The following is a 19,658-nucleotide window of genomic DNA, read 5'->3' on the forward strand; positions in this document are numbered from 1 at the left end:
TGATCCGCGATCTTAAGATCGCTAAAGAGGCCCGACAGAAGGCTGAGAAAACTTATTATGAAAATGCATTTGGTGTTTTCATCATGAGACGCTTCTGGAAATACGGCGATTTGTTGTTTTAGTTTTTCAGAAATCATTTTATTCAAAAAGAACTACTATCTGTACTACTTCATTAAACAGGAATTAGAATATGGATCATCAAATATTAAATACCTTGGAGCGTTTCTTAAAAAATTATGATGCCGCAAGATAATCAATTCTCTCAAATGGAGCATTTTTCAAGAAAAAGATAATATATCAGCAATTGGAAAAACTATCTACATTTCGTTGTTAAACAGGAAACATTAAACATAAGTCCTCTCATAACATCCTTGCAGATGGATGCAACTTCACACAGCATCGTCGTTTGCAATAGCCTGATTGGACATATCTTAGTGATTCGTTGTTAAACAAGACTGGACATCAAAACATAAGTATTCTATAACCTCTTTGCAGATGGATGCAACTTAATACAACATGGTCGTCTTCAAATGCCTGATTGGACATATCTTTGTTAAATAAGACTAAACCTCAAACATAAGTCTTCTAATACCATCCTAACAAATGGATGCAACTTAATACAGTATCGTCGTCTGCAAATGCCTGACTGGACATGTCTTTGTGATTCGTTGTTAAACAAGACTGGGCATCAAAACATGTCTTCTATAACAACATCCTTGGAGATGGATGCAACTTCATACAACATGGTGGTCTTCAAATGCCTGATTGGACATATCTTTGTTGATCGTTGTTAAATAAGACTGGGCATCAAACATAAGTCTTCTAATATCATCCTAGCGAATGAATGCAACTTAATACAGCATCGTCTTCTTCAAATGCCTGATTTGACATATCTTTGTTGATCGTTGTTAAACAAGACTGGACATCAAAATATAAGTCTCCTATAACATCCTTGCAGATGGATGCAACTTAATACAGCGTCGTCGTCTTCAAATGCTTGATTGGAGATGTCTTTGTGATTTGTTGTTAAACAAGACTGGACATCAAAACATAGATATTCTATAGCCTCCTTGCAGATGGATGCAACTTAATACAGCATCGTCGTCTTCAAAAGCCTGAATGGACATGCTTTTGTGATTCGTTGTTAAACAAGACTGGACATCAAAATATAAGTCTCCTATAACATCCTTGCAGATGGATGCAACTTAATACAGCATCGTCGTCTTCAAATGCCTGATTGGATATGTCTTTGTGATTTGTTGTTAAACAAGACTGGACATCAAAACATAGATATTCTATAGCCTCCTTGCAGATGGATGCAATTTAATACAGCATCGTCGTCTTCAAATGCCTGATTGGACATATCTTTGTCAAAAAAAAAACTAAACCTCAAACATAAGTCTTCTAATACCATCCTAACAAATGGATGCAACTTAATACAGTATCGTCGTCTGCAAATGCCTGACTGGACATGTCTTTGTGATTCGTTGTTAAACAAGACTGGGCATCAAAACATGTCTTCTATAACAACATCCTTGGAGATGGATGCAACTTCATACAACATGGTGGTCTTCAAATGCCTGATTGGACATATCTTTGTTGATCGTTGTTAAATAAGACTGGGCATCAAACATAAGTCTTCTAATATCATCCTAGCGAATGAATGCAACTTAATACAGCATCGTCTTCTTCAAATGCCTGATTTGACATATCTTTGTTGATCGTTGTTAAACAAGACTGGACATCAAAATATAAGTCTCCTATAACATCCTTGCAGATGGATGCAACTTAATACAGCGTCGTCGTCTTCAAATGCTTGATTGGACATGTCTTTGTGATTTGTTGTTAAACAAGACTGGACATCAAAACATAGATATTCTATAGCCTCCTTGCAGATGGATGCAATTTAATACAGCATCGTCGTCTTCAAATGCCTGATTGGACATATCTTTGTTAAATAAGACTAAACCTCAAATATAAGTCTTCTAATACCATCCTAACAAATGGATGCAACTTAATACAGTATCGTCGTCTGCAAATGCCTGACTGGACATGTCTTTGTGATTCGTTGTTAAACAAGACTGGGCATCAAAACATGTCTTCTATAACAACATCCTTGGAGATGGATGCAACTTCATACAACATGGTGGTCTTCAAATGCCTGATTGGACATATCTTTGTTGATCGTTGTTAAACAAGACTGGGCATCAAACATAAGTCTTCTAATATCATCCTAGCGAATGAATGCAACTTAATACAGCATCGTCTTCTTCAAATGCCTGATTTGACATATCTTTGTTGATCGTTGTTAAACAAGACTGGACATCAAAATATAAGTCTCCTATAACATCCTTGCAGATGGATGCAACTTAATACAGCGTCGTCGTCTTCAAATGCTTGATTGGACATGTCTTTCTGATTTGTTGTTAAACAAGACTGGACATCAAAACATAGATATTCTATAGCCTCCTTGCAGATGGATGCAACTTAATAAAGCATCGTCGTCTTCAAAAGCCTGAATGGACATGTTTTTGTGATTCGTTGTTAAACAAGACTGGACATCAAAATATAAGTCTCCTATAACATCCTTGCAGATGGATGCAACTTAATACAGCATCGTCGTCTTCAAATGCCTGATTGGACATGTCTTTGTGATTTGTTGTTAAACAAGACTGGACATCAAAACATAGATATTCTATAGCCTCCTTGCAGATGGATGCAATTTAATACAGCATCGTCGTCTTCAAATGCCTGATTGGACATATCTTTGTTAAATAAGACTAAACCTCAAACATAAGTCTTCTAATACCATCCTAACAAATGGATGCAACTTAATACAGTATCGTCGTCTGCAAATGCCTGACTGGACATGTCTTTGTGATTCGTTGTTAAACAAGACTGGGCATCAAAACATGTCTTCTATAACAACATCCTTGGAGATGGATGCAACTTCATACAACATGGTGGTCTTCAAATGCCTGATTGGACATATCTTTGTTGATCGTTGTTAAACAAGACTGGGCATCAAACATAAGTCTTCTAATATCATCCTAGCGAATGAATGCAACTTAATACAGCATCGTCTTCTTCAAATGCCTGATTTGACATATCTTTGTTGATCGTTGTTAAACAAGACTGGACATCAAAATATAAGTCTCCTATACCATCCTTGCAGATGGATGCAACTTAATACAGCGTCGTCGTCTTCAAATGCTTGATTGGACATGTCTTTGTGATTTGTTGTTAAACAAGACTGGGCATCAAAACATGTCTTCTATAACAACATCCTTGGAGATGGATGCAACTTCATACAACATGGTGGTCTTCAAATGCCTGATTGGACATATCTTTGTTGATCGTTGTTAAACAAGACTGGGCATCAAACATAAGTCTTCTAATATCATCCTAGCGAATGAATGCAACTTAATACAGCATCGTCTTCTTCAAATGCCTGATTTGACATATCTTTGTTGATCGTTGTTAAACAAGACTGGACGTCAAAATATAAGTCTCCTATAACATCCTTGCAGATGGATGCAACTTAATACAGCGTCGTCGTCTTCAAATGCTTGATTGGACATGTCTTTGTGATTTGTTGTTAAACAAGACTGGACATCAAAACATAGATATTCTATAGCCTCCTTGCAGATGGATGCAACTTAATACAGCATCGTCGTCTTCAAAAGCCTGAATGGACATGTTTTTGTGATTCGTTGTTAAACAAGACTGGACATCAAAATATAAGTCTCCTATAACATCCTTGCAGATGGATGCAACTTAATACAGCATCGTCGTCTTCAAAAGCCTGAATGGACATGTCTTTGTGATTTGTTGTTAAACAAGACTGGACATCAAAACATAGATATTCTATAACCTCCTTTCAGATGGATGCAACTTAATACAGCATCGTCGTCTTCAAATGCCTGATATGTATCTTTGTTGATCGTTGCTAAACAAGACTGGAAATCAAACATAAGTCTTCTAATAGAATAATAATTCTTCTGGAAGATCTCCTCCTAATATGTTTTTTGAATAATCAACATTCATTGAAAATCTTGAATTTGAGGAAGAAAGATTATGAAACAGGAAGATAGAGACTTACTTTCATTTATTTAATATGCATAAAAACTTTGATAGTTTTTATTGTCTTTTGTCTCTGATGAACTATATATTTAAAAATTTCATATTTTCTTTGATATTTTGATACTTATTGTCTAAATTTTACTGTTTCAATGAAATTCAATAAAGATTTAATTTAATTCATTTGAGTCTGTCTCTTGAAATGATTTGTGAGTTATTTATTATTTTTCTGAATTAATTTACATAATATAAATACGTACTTATTGTTTTTCACATGAAATACTATAATTATCTCAAAAAAATATAGCTTTAATTAATCTTTTATAGCAAATCTAAATTTAAAGCATTAGACAGAAAGTTTTTTATATAGCTATTACTACTGTTTCTAATAAGAAAGAATTAAATTAATTAGAGTTTTAATGACATAGTTTTTAAAAATCTAGTCATAAGACTTTAGGAAGAAGAGAAGGAAAGGTTAATTTGCGAATAATCGATAACAGTTCAAATCAATCAGAAAAATAAATAAAAAATAATGCAGTTTCTGGTATTAAATGCTATATTTTAAAAAGTTTTTCGATAAGCGTGTCTATTAAAATAATATTTATATTTAAAAATATTTTAAATTATAAACAACAAAATAGAAGTAATTTTTGAGTGTTTTCCTTTTTATCGATTGAAAAAAAAACATTCAAAAAATTTTTTTTATGAGAAGAACAATTTTTTAAGAAAATATATTTAAGAGGATGATTAACTTGCAAAAATACTAGAATTTTGATAAGATTGAAATATTTCTTTAATAAATAAGAATAAAAAGTAAATATTTATTTGCACATAAAATTTTTTTAAAATTCGGATTAAGAAATGGACATATAAAAAATTATTTAACTAAAATTGCATTTTATTTTGGAGTCAATGAAGGCTCTTTTGTGATAGACCTTGCTACATGGAGTTGTAGTCAGATGACGAAGACGGTATCCGAGCCGACATATTCCTCTCTAAACTTTCATATTAAGGAAAGGATGTTTGGACTCGTCGATTTCACTGATACTGACTGTTTTGGGGAAACCATTACCCCTGGTTTTAAAATGAAAATCCATTGCTATCGTTCCAAAACTTTTTGTTGCCACTTTGGCGAAAGGGAAATAGATAGATTTGTGATGCCAACGCAATACACAATCATTTTGAAGTTTCTCTCTCAAACTCAAAATTTAAAGCTAATTTTTGTTTGGGAAAATTTTTATGTAACTGACAGAAAAATTAGATTGCTTTCAAATAATTACATACTATTAATTGTTATTAAATGTTGTAATTATACCTATACTTCAGAAATAAACAAATATGTTGCATGGAATTTTATGCTATCATTTATGGTATTCCTCTTAAGGGCTGTGCAATTTTAAATATGGAAGGTTAAAAAATATTTTGAAGGTCTCTGGCTGTTTGAAAAATAAATAGAAATATCTTTAGGAAAATTATTAATTACGAACTTCAGACGATGCAGTCGGTTCTTAAAACTATTGAGCTTATTTACTTCCATTTACATTATTATAAAAATAAATGATATTCAATACATCTATTAGTTTCATATTTATTGTGCACGAGATATTAATGCCTTTATAAAAAAGTTCAATAGATAAAGTTACTGCTAACTAGCGCTTCGCTCAAAACGCATTGAATGATGGGATATATTATTTGTAGAAGAACCACATAATTATGGACATAATTTTTTTTTTTTTTGCACGGAAGCCAGTACTAGACGAATTGAGGTGCCCATAATTATGAATTCAAGTAAAAAGGAAATTCCAATTTATTTTAACGAACTACTCATATTAATGGAACTTTCATATGAAAGGAAAAATTGTTTTTTAAGAAGATTTCTAAGAATAGCAAATATAAATTCGTCTGAATATTTTCTTTAGCTCCCTGTTAAAAAAGTTCGGTGAAAAGATAAGTGCTTTTAGTATACCATTTTCTTTTAAAAAGATTTTTCATATAAGATTTAAGAATACTAAAGAAACGAAAGAACTCAATGATCTGAAATGGCTGATAATTTTGCATCATTTTTTATGGCGCTATTGGCCATGAATTATAATTACACTTCAATAAAGCCTCCATCCATTAAATATATGGTTAAGGGAATGTGAATTAAAAAAAAAGAGATATTCTGTTTTCCTTTTATTTAGTCTACTTATATCTATATAACAGTTAAAGAGTAGTTTTCATCTTAATTATCATTTTTCGAGCCTTTCTGAAAAATTCAGTATTTCGAGATTTCCCAGTTGCAGCTGAAAACTAAATCAATGTTTCTTATTTATTGAAAAATAAACCTTTTTACGCGCATATAACAAAAATAAGGTAAAAAGTATTGAGTACAGAAATAATGCATAAGCATTCTTTTAATTGAACCGGCGGTAGTGGTCTCTTCAAAATTTTCTAGCATACTGTAATGTCTTGATCTAGATTGATCAAATAACGAAGCAGAATTTCCAGACAATTCTTTATTTTACAGCCCTATATATACAAAGAACAACTGGTTCTAATCTTGGTTAAATAAATAGTTATTTACACCTACAGTAGGAGATACAACAGTCGAAGTCGAAGGTTTCCTTGAAACTCAATTGGTTCTCGGACTCCGGACTCGTGGGCGTAGTCCAACAGTCTGCCTACAATTCGCTTCTTCCCTTTTCCTAAAAAAAATCTTCGCTCTTTATTTCGGCGACAATCTCCGCCTCTTAATTTACATTAGTCATTTGAGCTCTTTTTCGGCCAATCGAGGTTCAGCAATATGCTCTCTCAGCGGCGTCAGTCGGTCGTGGGAAGGTCTTTTGTGTGACGCACCTTTCACAACTGACTATTCTGGAACACGGAGTTATCCTAGTCCTTTAACAATGAGAAACATTTAGCATCCAGATGTTTGGACACCCCTTTCTCTTTGAAGGTACGATCAATACATCTTGGACAAAGAATTCCACATGTGGTCTTTCACTGTAGTCGCTAATGAACAGATGTGAGACCACCCAGGTGAAAAGATCAACCATCTGGTTATCTAGAGGGGTTTAGTTAGTAACAGCGACGACACAGCTGGCTGTAAATGTCTTATCAGTATTGGGAAACTGGGAATGTTACAATACTCTCTAATAAACTGGTCATGACAGAGAACGCTTTACATGGCACTGCCGTACAACAGTTATGAAACATTTACCTCTGGTGTGAATTTAGCATTTTTACTAAATTTATCGTGCCATCCTAGGCGACTTATATGGCGATAAATCACTGCCATGCTGTAATAGCACCCAAAAATAGAATTTGTATTTTAAACAAATTTTTCTCATCTCATTGAATTAAAAACTTGACACTAACCTGCACTTATAGTCACGAAATTCCATACTAATTTTAACGTATTTTAGTCATTGCATTTTTGAATAATCGCGTTAACATATTTCTGAAAGTACAGACCGATAGACAGTTGTTGGTTTTACCTCAAACTTTGATTGGTGTCCAAATTACAGATGTTAAATCTGTGTACCGAATTTCATCCATCTAGCTCTCTTCGTTTTGTATTTATCGTGTTGATTTATATTCAAACAGACAAACTTCCTCTGAACAGAGTTTACTCAAAATTGGTAGAAATCTGCAAAATTTGATGTAAAGACCGTATACCAAATTTCAACCGTATAGCTCAAAGCGTTTTTGAGTTATCTTTGTCACAGACAGACAGACATTTTCCAAATATGCGTTTTTCGCACTCAGGGAGATTTTAAACGTGAAGATTCGTCAAAATCTCGAGTGCGAATTTTTTGGCGTATGAAAAATTATAGAATTTTTCGTATACAAAAATCGTAGGCGTAGAAAAATACGTATAGAATTTTTCTCTATTATACGTATGTTAGAAAGTAAAAAGGAATGAAAAACAAAATGCATTAACACAACGCAATTCAATTCTTTACCAGATAGAGCCTTTCGATCGTTTAAATATTACTGATTTTTATGTCTTTCCTGATCTTTAAGATGTAATGCCGAAATTTCAAACTATTTGTTTTTTGTGTTTAATCCATAAGACCTCAGAAGAATCTTATGTGAGATTTGCTTTGTATATGAAGAAGAAATGAAATGCCATCGATTTTTCAGGCTTAAAGAGTAACCAGGGGAATTAAAAAAATAATCTGGAAATGAATAAGAAAAGATAATGAATATTTACATATTGGCACAATCTAACACGAAAGAAATATGCCTTCAAAAGAGGAGTATTTCAAGAAAACATACGTGATAAAAAAATAAGGGTAAAGTCTTCCAGTAAATACAATCGGTTTCATGATAAAATTCTACTTCCAATAATTTTGAATCCTTTTTGTTTAATTTCAACTTGTTTCATGTTCATAAAGATGGAAATCTGTAACAGATTTTTCATTGGCTTCCTAATGCACTAAAATTCCGAGTTTTTGCCAGTTGTGTGCAATAGATGACAATATACTATTTTAGTACTTTCAGAACATAGTAGTTAGTTAATAAGTCGGAATGAGAATAATAAAACAATTTTATACCAATGACTCCATCTAGTAAATAATTTGAGAAACAACTGATTTCAAGACAACATAATATTTTGATTTAATATAAGTGAAAACCTCTCATTGTGAACATGAGAAAATTTATTTAAACTTTCTATACTATTTATAATAAGGAATTACGTTAAAGACTAAAAGAAAAATAATTAAAATTAAAAAAAATTAACATTCGAAAATAATAAAGTATATTTCTCAAATAGTTTTATAAAATTAATATAATTAAACTCGCGTTTAAAAACTCCCTGCCTTATAATTTCAAAAAAATCTAAGGAAACTTTTAATAATTCTACCAGATGCGTTTTTGCGACAGGAATTTTCTCCCTATCTTTACAGCAAAATAAAAATATTTTAAATTTATTTCTTTTTTTTCCTTCGGTTTTGTGCCCAGTGCTTTTAATCATTATGGTTCTAAATAAAATTTTTTAAATATACATAAATTAATCGATACCAGTTTTTTCTCATTACTTATGATTGATATAGTATTGTTCAACCAGCGTCCTGGCATAGGGGTAGCGTATCTTCCCCGTGAACTGGGCGTCCCTGGTCCGAGTCCCGGTTTGGGCATGGTTGTTCTTCCTGTTCTATCTGTGAGATGTGTGAATGTGCCCTCCTGTAAAAAGAGGTTGTGCAAGCGAATGAATGATGCGTGAGTAGCGAAATCGTACTCTTGGCCCTAGTTGGCTCTACGATAAAAAAACAAGAGGCGCTCCCCCTGATCGGCTGTCCGTGGCAAGTGCCATACGAAACAACAACTATTTTTCTGCTATATTACGAGTAATTCCTTAAAAAAATGCAGCCACATGCATAGATCCATTTATGACAAATTTTGATCATTTAAAAGAAATCTGACCTGTAGGAATTCATGTTCATGTAGTTGTAGAGGTTGGCATGACCGATAATTAGACCAGGGCATCCAGGTTCCATTTTCGAGGCACAACCGACTGGCATTTTCTGTGGAAATTCAATTAATAATCATTAAAGAATAAAAGGTTTTTTACATATTACTATCATGAAATGAGCTGCTGCGGATAATAGAATAAAAGAAATGATAAATTATACGATAATTATTTCTGTTGATTTTGTAGAGCAATAACCAAGAAATGAATTTGATTTTATAATTCAGTAAATATGTATTAGTTCTTTACAATTCAAGGAAACACTAAAAATGTTTATGATTTGTTGTAACCTCAAGAAAATATTCAAACAATGGAAATGCATTACTGAAAATGTGTTGTTCATATAGTACGGAAGAATGTTGTAAAGTCAATAGAAATTTAGTATGGGTTGTCAACTTTTCTATGAAAAAAAATCATTCTGTATTTCATAAATACATACTTGCTCACTAAAATAAAATATTCTGAAACAGATAATAGTGCATCAAAAGCAGTATTCTTTATCTTGAAAGCTAATCAAGTATCGAGTTTTTCCCGGTTTTTGTCTTATTATAACTTTGTAATAGATAAAAAAAAAAGGAACAATGTTATATCAATTACATAATGTTTATATAAACTTTAAACCTTTGGTGGAATATTTGACAAATTTTAATAAAATAACTTATAAATTAATCCTAATTTTTAATCGAATAGTTTGTTTTACTAAGATACATGTTTATTTATTAATATTATAAGTTACATATTGTTACGAAATCTCCGGGGTTCGTTTGGATAGTGGGAGTTATATGGTGTGGAGAACACTCAATCAGCAGTAGAAAATAAAACAACGACGTTTATTTACACGAAGACACACGGGACAGCACAAAGACGACAACTATATACAGCACAGAAGATGATATCTTCAGCCGAGACGTGCAGACAACAGCACACAACAGACTCTAATGCAGACCGTGGCGCACAACTTAATTCAGCACTCACTTGACTCCGTCGCTGCTCCGCTAATCTCTGGAAGGCCAGTTCTTTCTGTCGATTCCGACTACTCTGCCCTAGCAGCTGCAGCCGCTTCCTTTTATATGTCTCAAGAGGCGGGGCAAGACGCCTCCCAACCAATCAGGAACGTTCGAGGCGTATCTCCGTTCCTACTGGATGAATCGGGAAAATTCTCGATATTTCGGGTATAATCTATTTTGGCGCCAAAGTCACCAAATTCGTCGCCAAGTTTGTCGCCAAGCTCCGGGACCCTCCGACGTGACACCGGACTCCGTACAATACCGATGACTGTAAAACATTCTTTCGGATGGTGGAACTAACTATGCTGGGAAGCAGCATTACAGATTCGTAACAATATGTACAGCGAATTTATATAACAGAGATAACTTATAAAAATGTATTTAATACACACAAATATAAGTCTTCTCACTATGAAAAATATTAATAGAAATTATAAATATATCACAAATATTAATTAATATATTACCATGTTTTAAAAAATTAATTAATAATATTATTATTTAATTATTTTAAAAATTAATTTAATTATTTAGATTATTAATATTATTGAATCCAACATATTTTTTAAACATATTAATTAATATTAAAAAAATTGATATCATTAAAATTATATTTTGAATTTAAAAAAATATTTTATTAATATTATTGAGAAAGAATATAAAAATTTTGATTCATTCCCCCCCCCCCAATTAAAATTCTGATTTGAATTTTCAAAAATACTTTCTTCTTGAGCACTCACTACCAAAGAAGTAACTACAGGTGAAATTTGGCAGCTCTAGATGCAATAGTCAGCCTTGTAGAGCAGCATACATGTCATAGAGCAATTTGCAGATAATATACCAGCCTATAAACATAATTCTCACTATAAAAATATCAAATGTAATTAAATTTAACTTACTGTTCGTATCATAGTGAACTCCATTAAATTCTGCAAAGCAGGGGACGTAAGCTACGTTACCGGCAGATGTTACTGGCCAACAGGATAAACCATCCCACGTCGCATTACAGTACACGTATCCATCTGAAAGAAATTGCCAAATGTTTTTTAAACAAAAACTTTTCAAGCATTTGTTGAATTGTTATTTGTTGAATTTTATTTTATTCTGACAAACACGTAATTCCTTTCTGATTAAAAAAATGACTTTTTTCTTCTTCAGAATTTCAACATTTCTTTGGGATGACACATGACAACTTTTCTCCGTTTTCTTGCATCAAATCTTCCGATGAAAAGTGCGCATGATTATTTTTGTAAAATATGATGACATAGTTTTTTTTTATTTTTTTATTCTGTCAGCGAATCAACTTGAAGAAAGATTTTAAGTTCTTTCTTTTCAATTCAATTTCTTTTCAATATTTCTGGATTTTATATCTCTGTTTCTTTGTTTATAAATATATTTTTTTTAAACGAAGATGTTCCAAAAATACATTGAGTGCATTTAGAGGAATAAACAATTTTAAAGTGTTTTAAACAATACTGTAACTCGTAAACATGTTTTTCTATTTGTTTTTGGCAGATTGTTTTTTTTTCGATGCCGTGATCTTTCCTTTACAGTTATATCGTGAAAGAAAATGCATTACCTCAGATTGCTTACAAGAATAACAGAAAAGAGATAATTAAAAAAAAAAGAGTTTGTATAAAAATAATATGATAGTTTTTAAAAGTGAACAACCTATTTATTTCTCTAATTTATTAGAGTTTAGACTTTTAGATTTATTTATGTTTGTACATGTAGATTTACACATGTTCGTATAGTTTAATTTAGAATTCAATGTACGAAATGTAAATAGATAGAAATCGTGAAATCAAGTCACTATCACATGGTAATATAAGAACAAAAAAGACCGTGGGCTGGGATAGTCTGGTTGGTAGAGCGTTGGATTCGCGTCTTTTAGGTTGCGAGTTCGAACCTCGCCGGCCGAAGACTCTCCGTGTGTGTGGTGGCTGGCGTACATATAAATTTGTCGTGGTCACGAAGTCCTCCATGTCGAGAGTAATATCACTGGGGGTACTGAATCAGGGGTTATCGTTCTCTGATTCAGGTCTAAATTACGATATGTGAATGAAATGCATGAATGAAGTCCGCCCCGTAAAAAGGGTTGTGACGTGTGTGTAGCTAAGTCGTTCTCTAGGCCCTAGATGGCGCTAATAAAAAAAATCAAGAGACTTACCCTTGGCTTAAACCTCAAATAACTTCTTAAAGTCAGTGGACTTGTCTAGACAAGAGCCATTAGAAACAACGTAACCAAACAGGCCTTTCGGATTATTAAGAATATGTAATAACATGCAAGGATGAAAAGCCAAAATTACTTTCACAACAACTACTGAAAGATTTTACCATTCACAATACCATTAGTGACTCACGAATTTGTAGATTTTCCCAGAAATACTATTCGTTTCGGAATTCCGTGCCTATCCCTTTTCGATGATTTTGCTCCTCAAAGGGGTGATACAAAATGAGTAAGAAGAATACTTATCCGGAGTTCTTTGTTCAGATCGTTTTCTCCCCTTCTTTTTTATTATTCTTTTCCAACGATTTTTTTCTTTTATATTTGAATTTCAGTAGTTTGTTTTCATTCGTAATTTCAAGGTGCACGATTTTATATAAGGTGAGGGGGATAATATCTTTATTAGAGAGTATGTGAGAACGATTCGTAAAGACCACTTCCGCAGATTGTATTACTTTAATTAAAGAAAAATAAAATATAATCTTACATAATTGATTCTAAATCTTTTTTCACCAATGAACATAAAATTATTCCCGGAGATCATTTTTAAGATACTTATACAGCTTAATAACTTATTAACTTATACAGTCTAAAATAATTTGGAAGCAATGAAATTGCTTTTAAATATTTGTGAAATTGTATAAAAACTGATGCAGTATCGTAACAAAATCAATCATATGAATATTAAAATAGAAATTTAAACAATATTTCAAAAAGACAAAAAGATTATTGCATGTTTAATTTTTATAATGAGATCCACACATAGAGGGCTGTCAATAAAAGATTAGTTATGACAAAGAACAAAGCAAGAAATGAATTATTTTCCAAAAGATGCTTATATTCAAACGCCATACGAAACAAACACTAGAAGCAACAGCAACATGTAAGATTTCTAAAAAACTGCATATTGTTGTATTGATTTAGTCAATACTTCACTGAACACTGAAGACGCTTATGGATTTCACAAAATTTTTGTATCGAATTATTACATATGTAAATAGTTAAAAATTAAAAAACAACAACAATAATTTATGTACGTTTGATGCACAGATTTTGTTATTATGGGGTTAAATTCAAATCATTTGATTCAACTTTAATCCTTGGAATTTATCATTTCTCAAAGAACGTAAAATTTTTCATTCACTTAAAGCTAACATTAATTTTTTGGATTATATTTCAGCACTTGATGTGCAGTTCTGCAGTACAACTTATTCTGCATTGAAAAGTTAGGTATTATTTATATTATAAGGTTATTATTTATATTATATTTATATTTTTATTAAATCATATTCCATACGTCGCAAGATAGGGTTATGTATGGAATAACAGATTGGGAAAATGACCCCCACGGCTTTGCTGACATAAATCTTTTGTCGAATTTTTCCATAAATGTGGTTGATTTTCGTTGATGCAGCGGTGGATTTCCTCCTTAAATGCTCACGTAATTGTGAGCTTGTTGGCATAGACCTTTGACTTCAAATAAACCCATAAAAAGAAATACAGTGGTGTTAAATCACATGATCTAGGAGGCCAATTCTCAAATACTCGAACTGTGACTGCTAGACTTTCATTATTTTTGAAATATTGTTCAACAATGAAAACACTTTGTTCTATTGTGTAAAGCTCCATTTTTACTAACCCTAAACTGTCAGCTGTCGAATGGTTTTTTAAATAGGGTTGCCAATACTTTATTGAACGAATGGTGGCAAATCTAAATGTGTTTTAATTTTGTGGTTCTGTTACTTGTTCTGTGCTGAAAAGTTACCACCTGAAATGCTTTTCTATAATGAATAGACTCTTCCCTCCTTTTCCTAATTTCTGAAATTCTCATTTGTCTGTTATTGAAGAGAACTCATTTTTCTCCATTATATATGCTCCATTACCTTCTTAACAGAGGATATAATCTATTCAGAACTATCTTTTGGATTTAAGAAGAGAGCATTGCCGTTAATTAACTTTAATAAAAGAGGCAGAAGGGAATAAAAGAGGGGAATATTCGAAATGCTAATGATCTTGAATTTCTTATATTCCTTTTGTACAATAAATTCGCGAAAGGAAAAAGAAAATCCACCATTTCTGACCGGAGAATTTAAGCCGAATCCTCCAAATGATATGTCAAAACTTATAAATTAAAAATTAAGACTTTCGGAAATATGGGAAGGTGAATATTTTATCTTGGAATATGCTTTATCAAAATAAAAGTCAGTTACTATCAAACGAATTGATTTGTATAACTGAAATCCATTTTTCAGAAAAAGAATCAAGATAAACGAAGTATTTTCGAAACGAATTAATGACTCGGATTTGAAATAACATCTTTAAAAATCAATACTTCATTTGCGTAAAGTTCTGAAAATAAGCAAATGAAAGGAGAATTAATATGTTTCGGATTTTTTTTATATATTTCGATTGATTTTTAAGTAAAATCACGCATCTTATTGAAAGATATGGATTGATGCAAGATAACATTTTTTTAAAAAGACATTGCGAAATAAACTTTCAATCGTAAATCTTAATGAAAGATGAGAGGGGAAATAAGATGCCATGACAAAATTCATTTTGAAACTTGACTTTTGAAAAGTGAAGTATTCATTATCAATCACAGTTCTCTGAACTTTTCTAAGCTAACAGAGTTAAATGTTAATAAGTTTCTGTCATGGCGTGTCGATAACGTTTCGATAAAAATAAATTAATAAAAGCATTCGTTTTATTTTAAGATCTTTTATGACTAGAGGGTGGGTATGAAATCGGGAGTACATTCCTCTCGGTCCTTTCTTATTATTTTTACTGAAGTAAATTCCCCATGGCGTGCGATCAAATACAATTGTATCATGCAGGCAAATATTCTTGACTGATATTAATGAAAGATGTCAAAAGTGATATCTATTAAAGATTCAGAATTGACTATTTTGCTAATGATTTACAATTGTTGTTTTTCGAACTTCTAATTTTGATGCTTATTGGCGATGTTTTTCGTCCTTTTAAGATTATGTATATAAGTGATGGTATTTTTTTATTTTAATTTAAATCTTAATTGCTTTCCTAATTTTTGTCTTAAATTAGTCCATGTTTCTTTATTTCAAAATTTTCCTGATCAATTCCCAGTTTTTTATTTAATTATTGCCGACACTCACTCTAAAAATTCCTTTTACTTTGTTTCTCACGCCATGAGAGAATGCATAAAAATCCCTGGTGCATACTTAAGTGTTACAAAGATTACCTAAGATTCCCTTCCCTAAGTCTACAGTCCAAAAAGTAAAAATCCCTTCCTGTCAAAAAAATCCCTATCAGAATCTCAAAATCAAAATACTAAGAGGAAAAATTTGTTACTTTGGTCTTATATCATGATGTAAACAGACATCTTTTTACTATCGCTTCTCCCTTGTACAAATAATGCCATCCTTGTTAAAATAAATTGAATTTTAAATTTCAAAAGTTTCATATTTCGGTCAAGCATCTGCAAAATAATGTTTACACATACTCATGCTGCGCACGCATGTACGCACAAACACACACACCTCGATAATATAATTACAATAATTCATATTTATTTTGTGAGAAATCGCAGTACTCAAATAAATAAACCGAATTATTAAAAATGTTTATTTTAACTCAGAAATAAATATGCAAAGCACTGATGGCGATATATTTTGGAGAAAAAACAACTGCATGCAAAATAATGATTTAGTTCAATTACTAATAAAATAAAATATTTACATGAATCTGTAATGTTGCTTCCCAGCACAGTTAGTTCCATAGCAGGATAGATAGTTTTACGGTCAGCTCTATTGGTTGTTCATCAGATGCCGGATAAATGACTCCCCCCACCTCGGGCTTAACGACAAAATGGATGATACTAGAATCTTCCGGAATTTTGGCGATTGGATCAATAGGAGGTGAATTATGCTGGATTCTTCGAGAATTTTTTCTGTCCTGTTCTCTGGAAGCTCTAAAAGGCCAGCAGTCCAAGCCGAACTCAGTCGTATAGTGAGTGAACAATGGATTAGTTGGATCAGTCAACGAAGCGCAAGCGTTGAGTGGAGCTCAAGCAGTTAGTGGATTGAGAATTGATACTGTGTGCCGAGTTTTGGAGACAAGTATTGAACCAGAATTGAGTCGTGTGAGTAGCCAGTTATACAGTCGGCAGTTGGGTACAGCTAAGGCGAGGAAACAGTAGAGAATTGCAGACGTTTGGAGAGACCCCAGTGAATAGATTCCCTCCTTCTGCTGAGTTCTGCCTGGCCGCTTTGTGTGCCATGGTTATTGTTTACTACCGATTTCTATTTCATCTGTCTTCATCTGTATCTTCGTGTCTTAAACGTCGTAATTTTTTATTGAGGACTGTTGACTGTGTCACCATACACCCACTATAAGCTAACCCGTCTTCGGATTTTAGTGGAATTTTAATTTTCATAACGATATTTATCGTTCTTTATCCATAAATGAGACAAATGTGCGTGGGAGATAAGCAGGCTAGACATTTCGTTCTAGAGCTATCAATCTGGGTCAAACATATATTTTTGAGGGTGGAAATGCACATATCAGAGCTATTTAAAAAATCTTAATTAGAATTTTAATTAAATAAAAACTAAGCAATATTTTGGCGTTTTTCAGTGATAACTTCTGAAAATATTGCAGTACAACAATGATCTTTACATCATCTTAAAATTTAAAGACTTATCTTTTGAAGATACCATTTTTTTAACATGAAAATTGAATTTCAATTTTTAATAAATTTAAAAAAATATTTCAAGCATATTTTCCAGCATTTTATTTCCCATAAAATAAAAATAAAATTCAACATGCATGAAAAAATTGGCATGAGTGGTCTCCCTGAAACCTACTCGGATATTTCTAGATGAAAGTAATATTTTTGTCCCTCTCCAGAAAAATTGTGGGCCTTAGGCAAGCACATGAACTTCACGAGTACTTTGTTTGATAAGTCTCGCGAATGAGCGCTTTGTACTTCATAATATAATGGGATAATAACCTTGAATATTCATTTTGGATTCTTTTTGTCGATTGGTTGAAAGCAAAATTTGGCACAAAAATAATTTTAATAACAAGATCACACGTCAAGATTCATTTATATATGTCATTACGTTTATGAGTTATTGCGCTTAGGTGCATTCAAATGTACAGACCGACAACGGTCGCTACCTTGATGGATTTGGTTAATTTGATTCGGATCTAACATTAGACACTAGAACAGAATACTTTGTAGTGATCATATTATTTGCACTAAAGAAGATAGATAAACTTTCTGTCTATGGGTTTCATTCAAATTTTTATAGAAAACTATGAATTTAATAAGCATACCGAATTTCATAAGCCTAGTTCAATGCTTTTTTGAGATCACGGATCTCAAAATGCATGCATGCGCCTAGAAGCGAAAGATGTTTTTGGACTTAAGAAGTCCTGAAACGCAAAATCTTGAGTTATAATCTTTTGATGATTACAATATCTCTCTTTATACACGAGTAAGTATTAAACGATTATATTTTTTGAAATTAGAACAAAAAAAAAACACCGGATAATAGGGGCTTTTGAAGATCTTTTGAGCATTTCGCTCTACAACTGATAAAATACCACTTAAGAATGATTTAATTGAAGATAATTTACCCAAAGAGCACGCGAAACGATTTTCATTCCGTTCCTTTTCTTAGTACTCAAAAAATTTGATGCTTACGTGCAATAAATAAATCCCCTTTTCAAGAGGAGGATATCAATTTAATGTTGTTTTTTTTAATGGAGAAGTCGATAAAAAAATTCAAAACAAGCATTTGTATTTTATACGCTTTTATTCCATTACAAAATGCTTAAAGTCGATTTATTTCGACAATACGGTATTATCTGCAACATTTTTTTTTGCTTTTTTTTTAATCGGAAACATTTTTTCTCGGCTTTAAAAATAAGAAAATGTGATTTGGATGATTTTTACTAAGCCGTCTACCATAATCGATATTTATTTTTACCACTTCAGGAACGAAAGAAGGAGTGGAGCAAAGCGATAGTTTTTTTTCTCTTAGAAAAACGTGAAAAATCGGATTTCTTTGATTTTATTTTCTCAAACAGTCAACAGCCGTGACGTCCGTGCCTTTTTGTAGTTCGGCGAGGTTTCACGTTTTGAAATCAATTGCATAAGTGCACTACAAATAAAATGGGATTTTAAACTCGTATAAAGGAACCTGTGAGCTGATGTAAGTTTAAATCTAGTACAACTCAGTCAACAACATTTTCTTGATTCCAACGGAGAAGGAATGCATCTGCAAGCGAATAATTTCTTCAGGTCTAAAAAATTTATTAAAAATTATACTCAAACTAAATACAGGGTCTCCCAAAATTAAAACAAGATTTGAATTTGTCATTTTTCGGGCAGTAAAGTGTTGATAACCCTAGTAAAAATCATTTGACAGCCGATAGTTTAGGGTTACTTGATAGAACAACATATTTTAATTTTTGAACAATATTTCAAAAATAATGAAAGTCTTGCGGAAACAGTTCGAAAATTTGAGAACTGCCACCCCCCTCAGATCGTGTGATTTAACACAATTGGATTTTTTTATGGAGTTATTTGGAGTCAAAGATGAATTCCAACAAGCTCACAAGCACGTGTGCATTGAAGGCTGAAATTCAATGATGCATCAACGAAATTCAACCACATGCAAAATGGTAATGGAAAATTTCGACAAGAGAGTGCTTATGTGCCAGCAAAGCCGTGGAAGCCATTTACCCTATGTGTTATTTTATACATAAAATTACCGTGTGTACTTTACGATTCAATAAAAATATAATAATTTAAAGAAAAAAAACTGTGCTTTTTATTTAAATTATACCTTGAGTTAACACATTATTCTATTGTGTAACGCCCTATTTTTACTAACTC

At 32.2% G+C, this 19,658-nt stretch overlaps 1 protein-coding gene across 1 annotated transcript in view; it reads right to left on the minus strand.

Moving 5' to 3' along the window:
• LOC129968964 (diuretic hormone receptor-like) overlaps window positions 1-19,658 on the minus strand; it is a 72,774-nt gene that overhangs the window by 33,366 nt on the left and 19,750 nt on the right. Inside the window, exons 2-3 of the mRNA XM_056083344.1 lie at window positions 11,445-11,567; window positions 9,493-9,593 (exon numbers count right to left, since the gene is read on the minus strand). Coding sequence (XP_055939319.1) covers window positions 9,493-9,593; window positions 11,445-11,567 — 224 coding nt within the window. The remainder of the gene's footprint in view (window positions 1-9,492; window positions 9,594-11,444; window positions 11,568-19,658) is intronic.

The sequence above is a fragment of the Argiope bruennichi genome, chromosome 5 (genome assembly GCF_947563725.1).
Source record: "Argiope bruennichi chromosome 5, qqArgBrue1.1, whole genome shotgun sequence".
NCBI classification, from domain to species: Eukaryota; Metazoa; Arthropoda; class Arachnida; order Araneae; family Araneidae; genus Argiope; species Argiope bruennichi.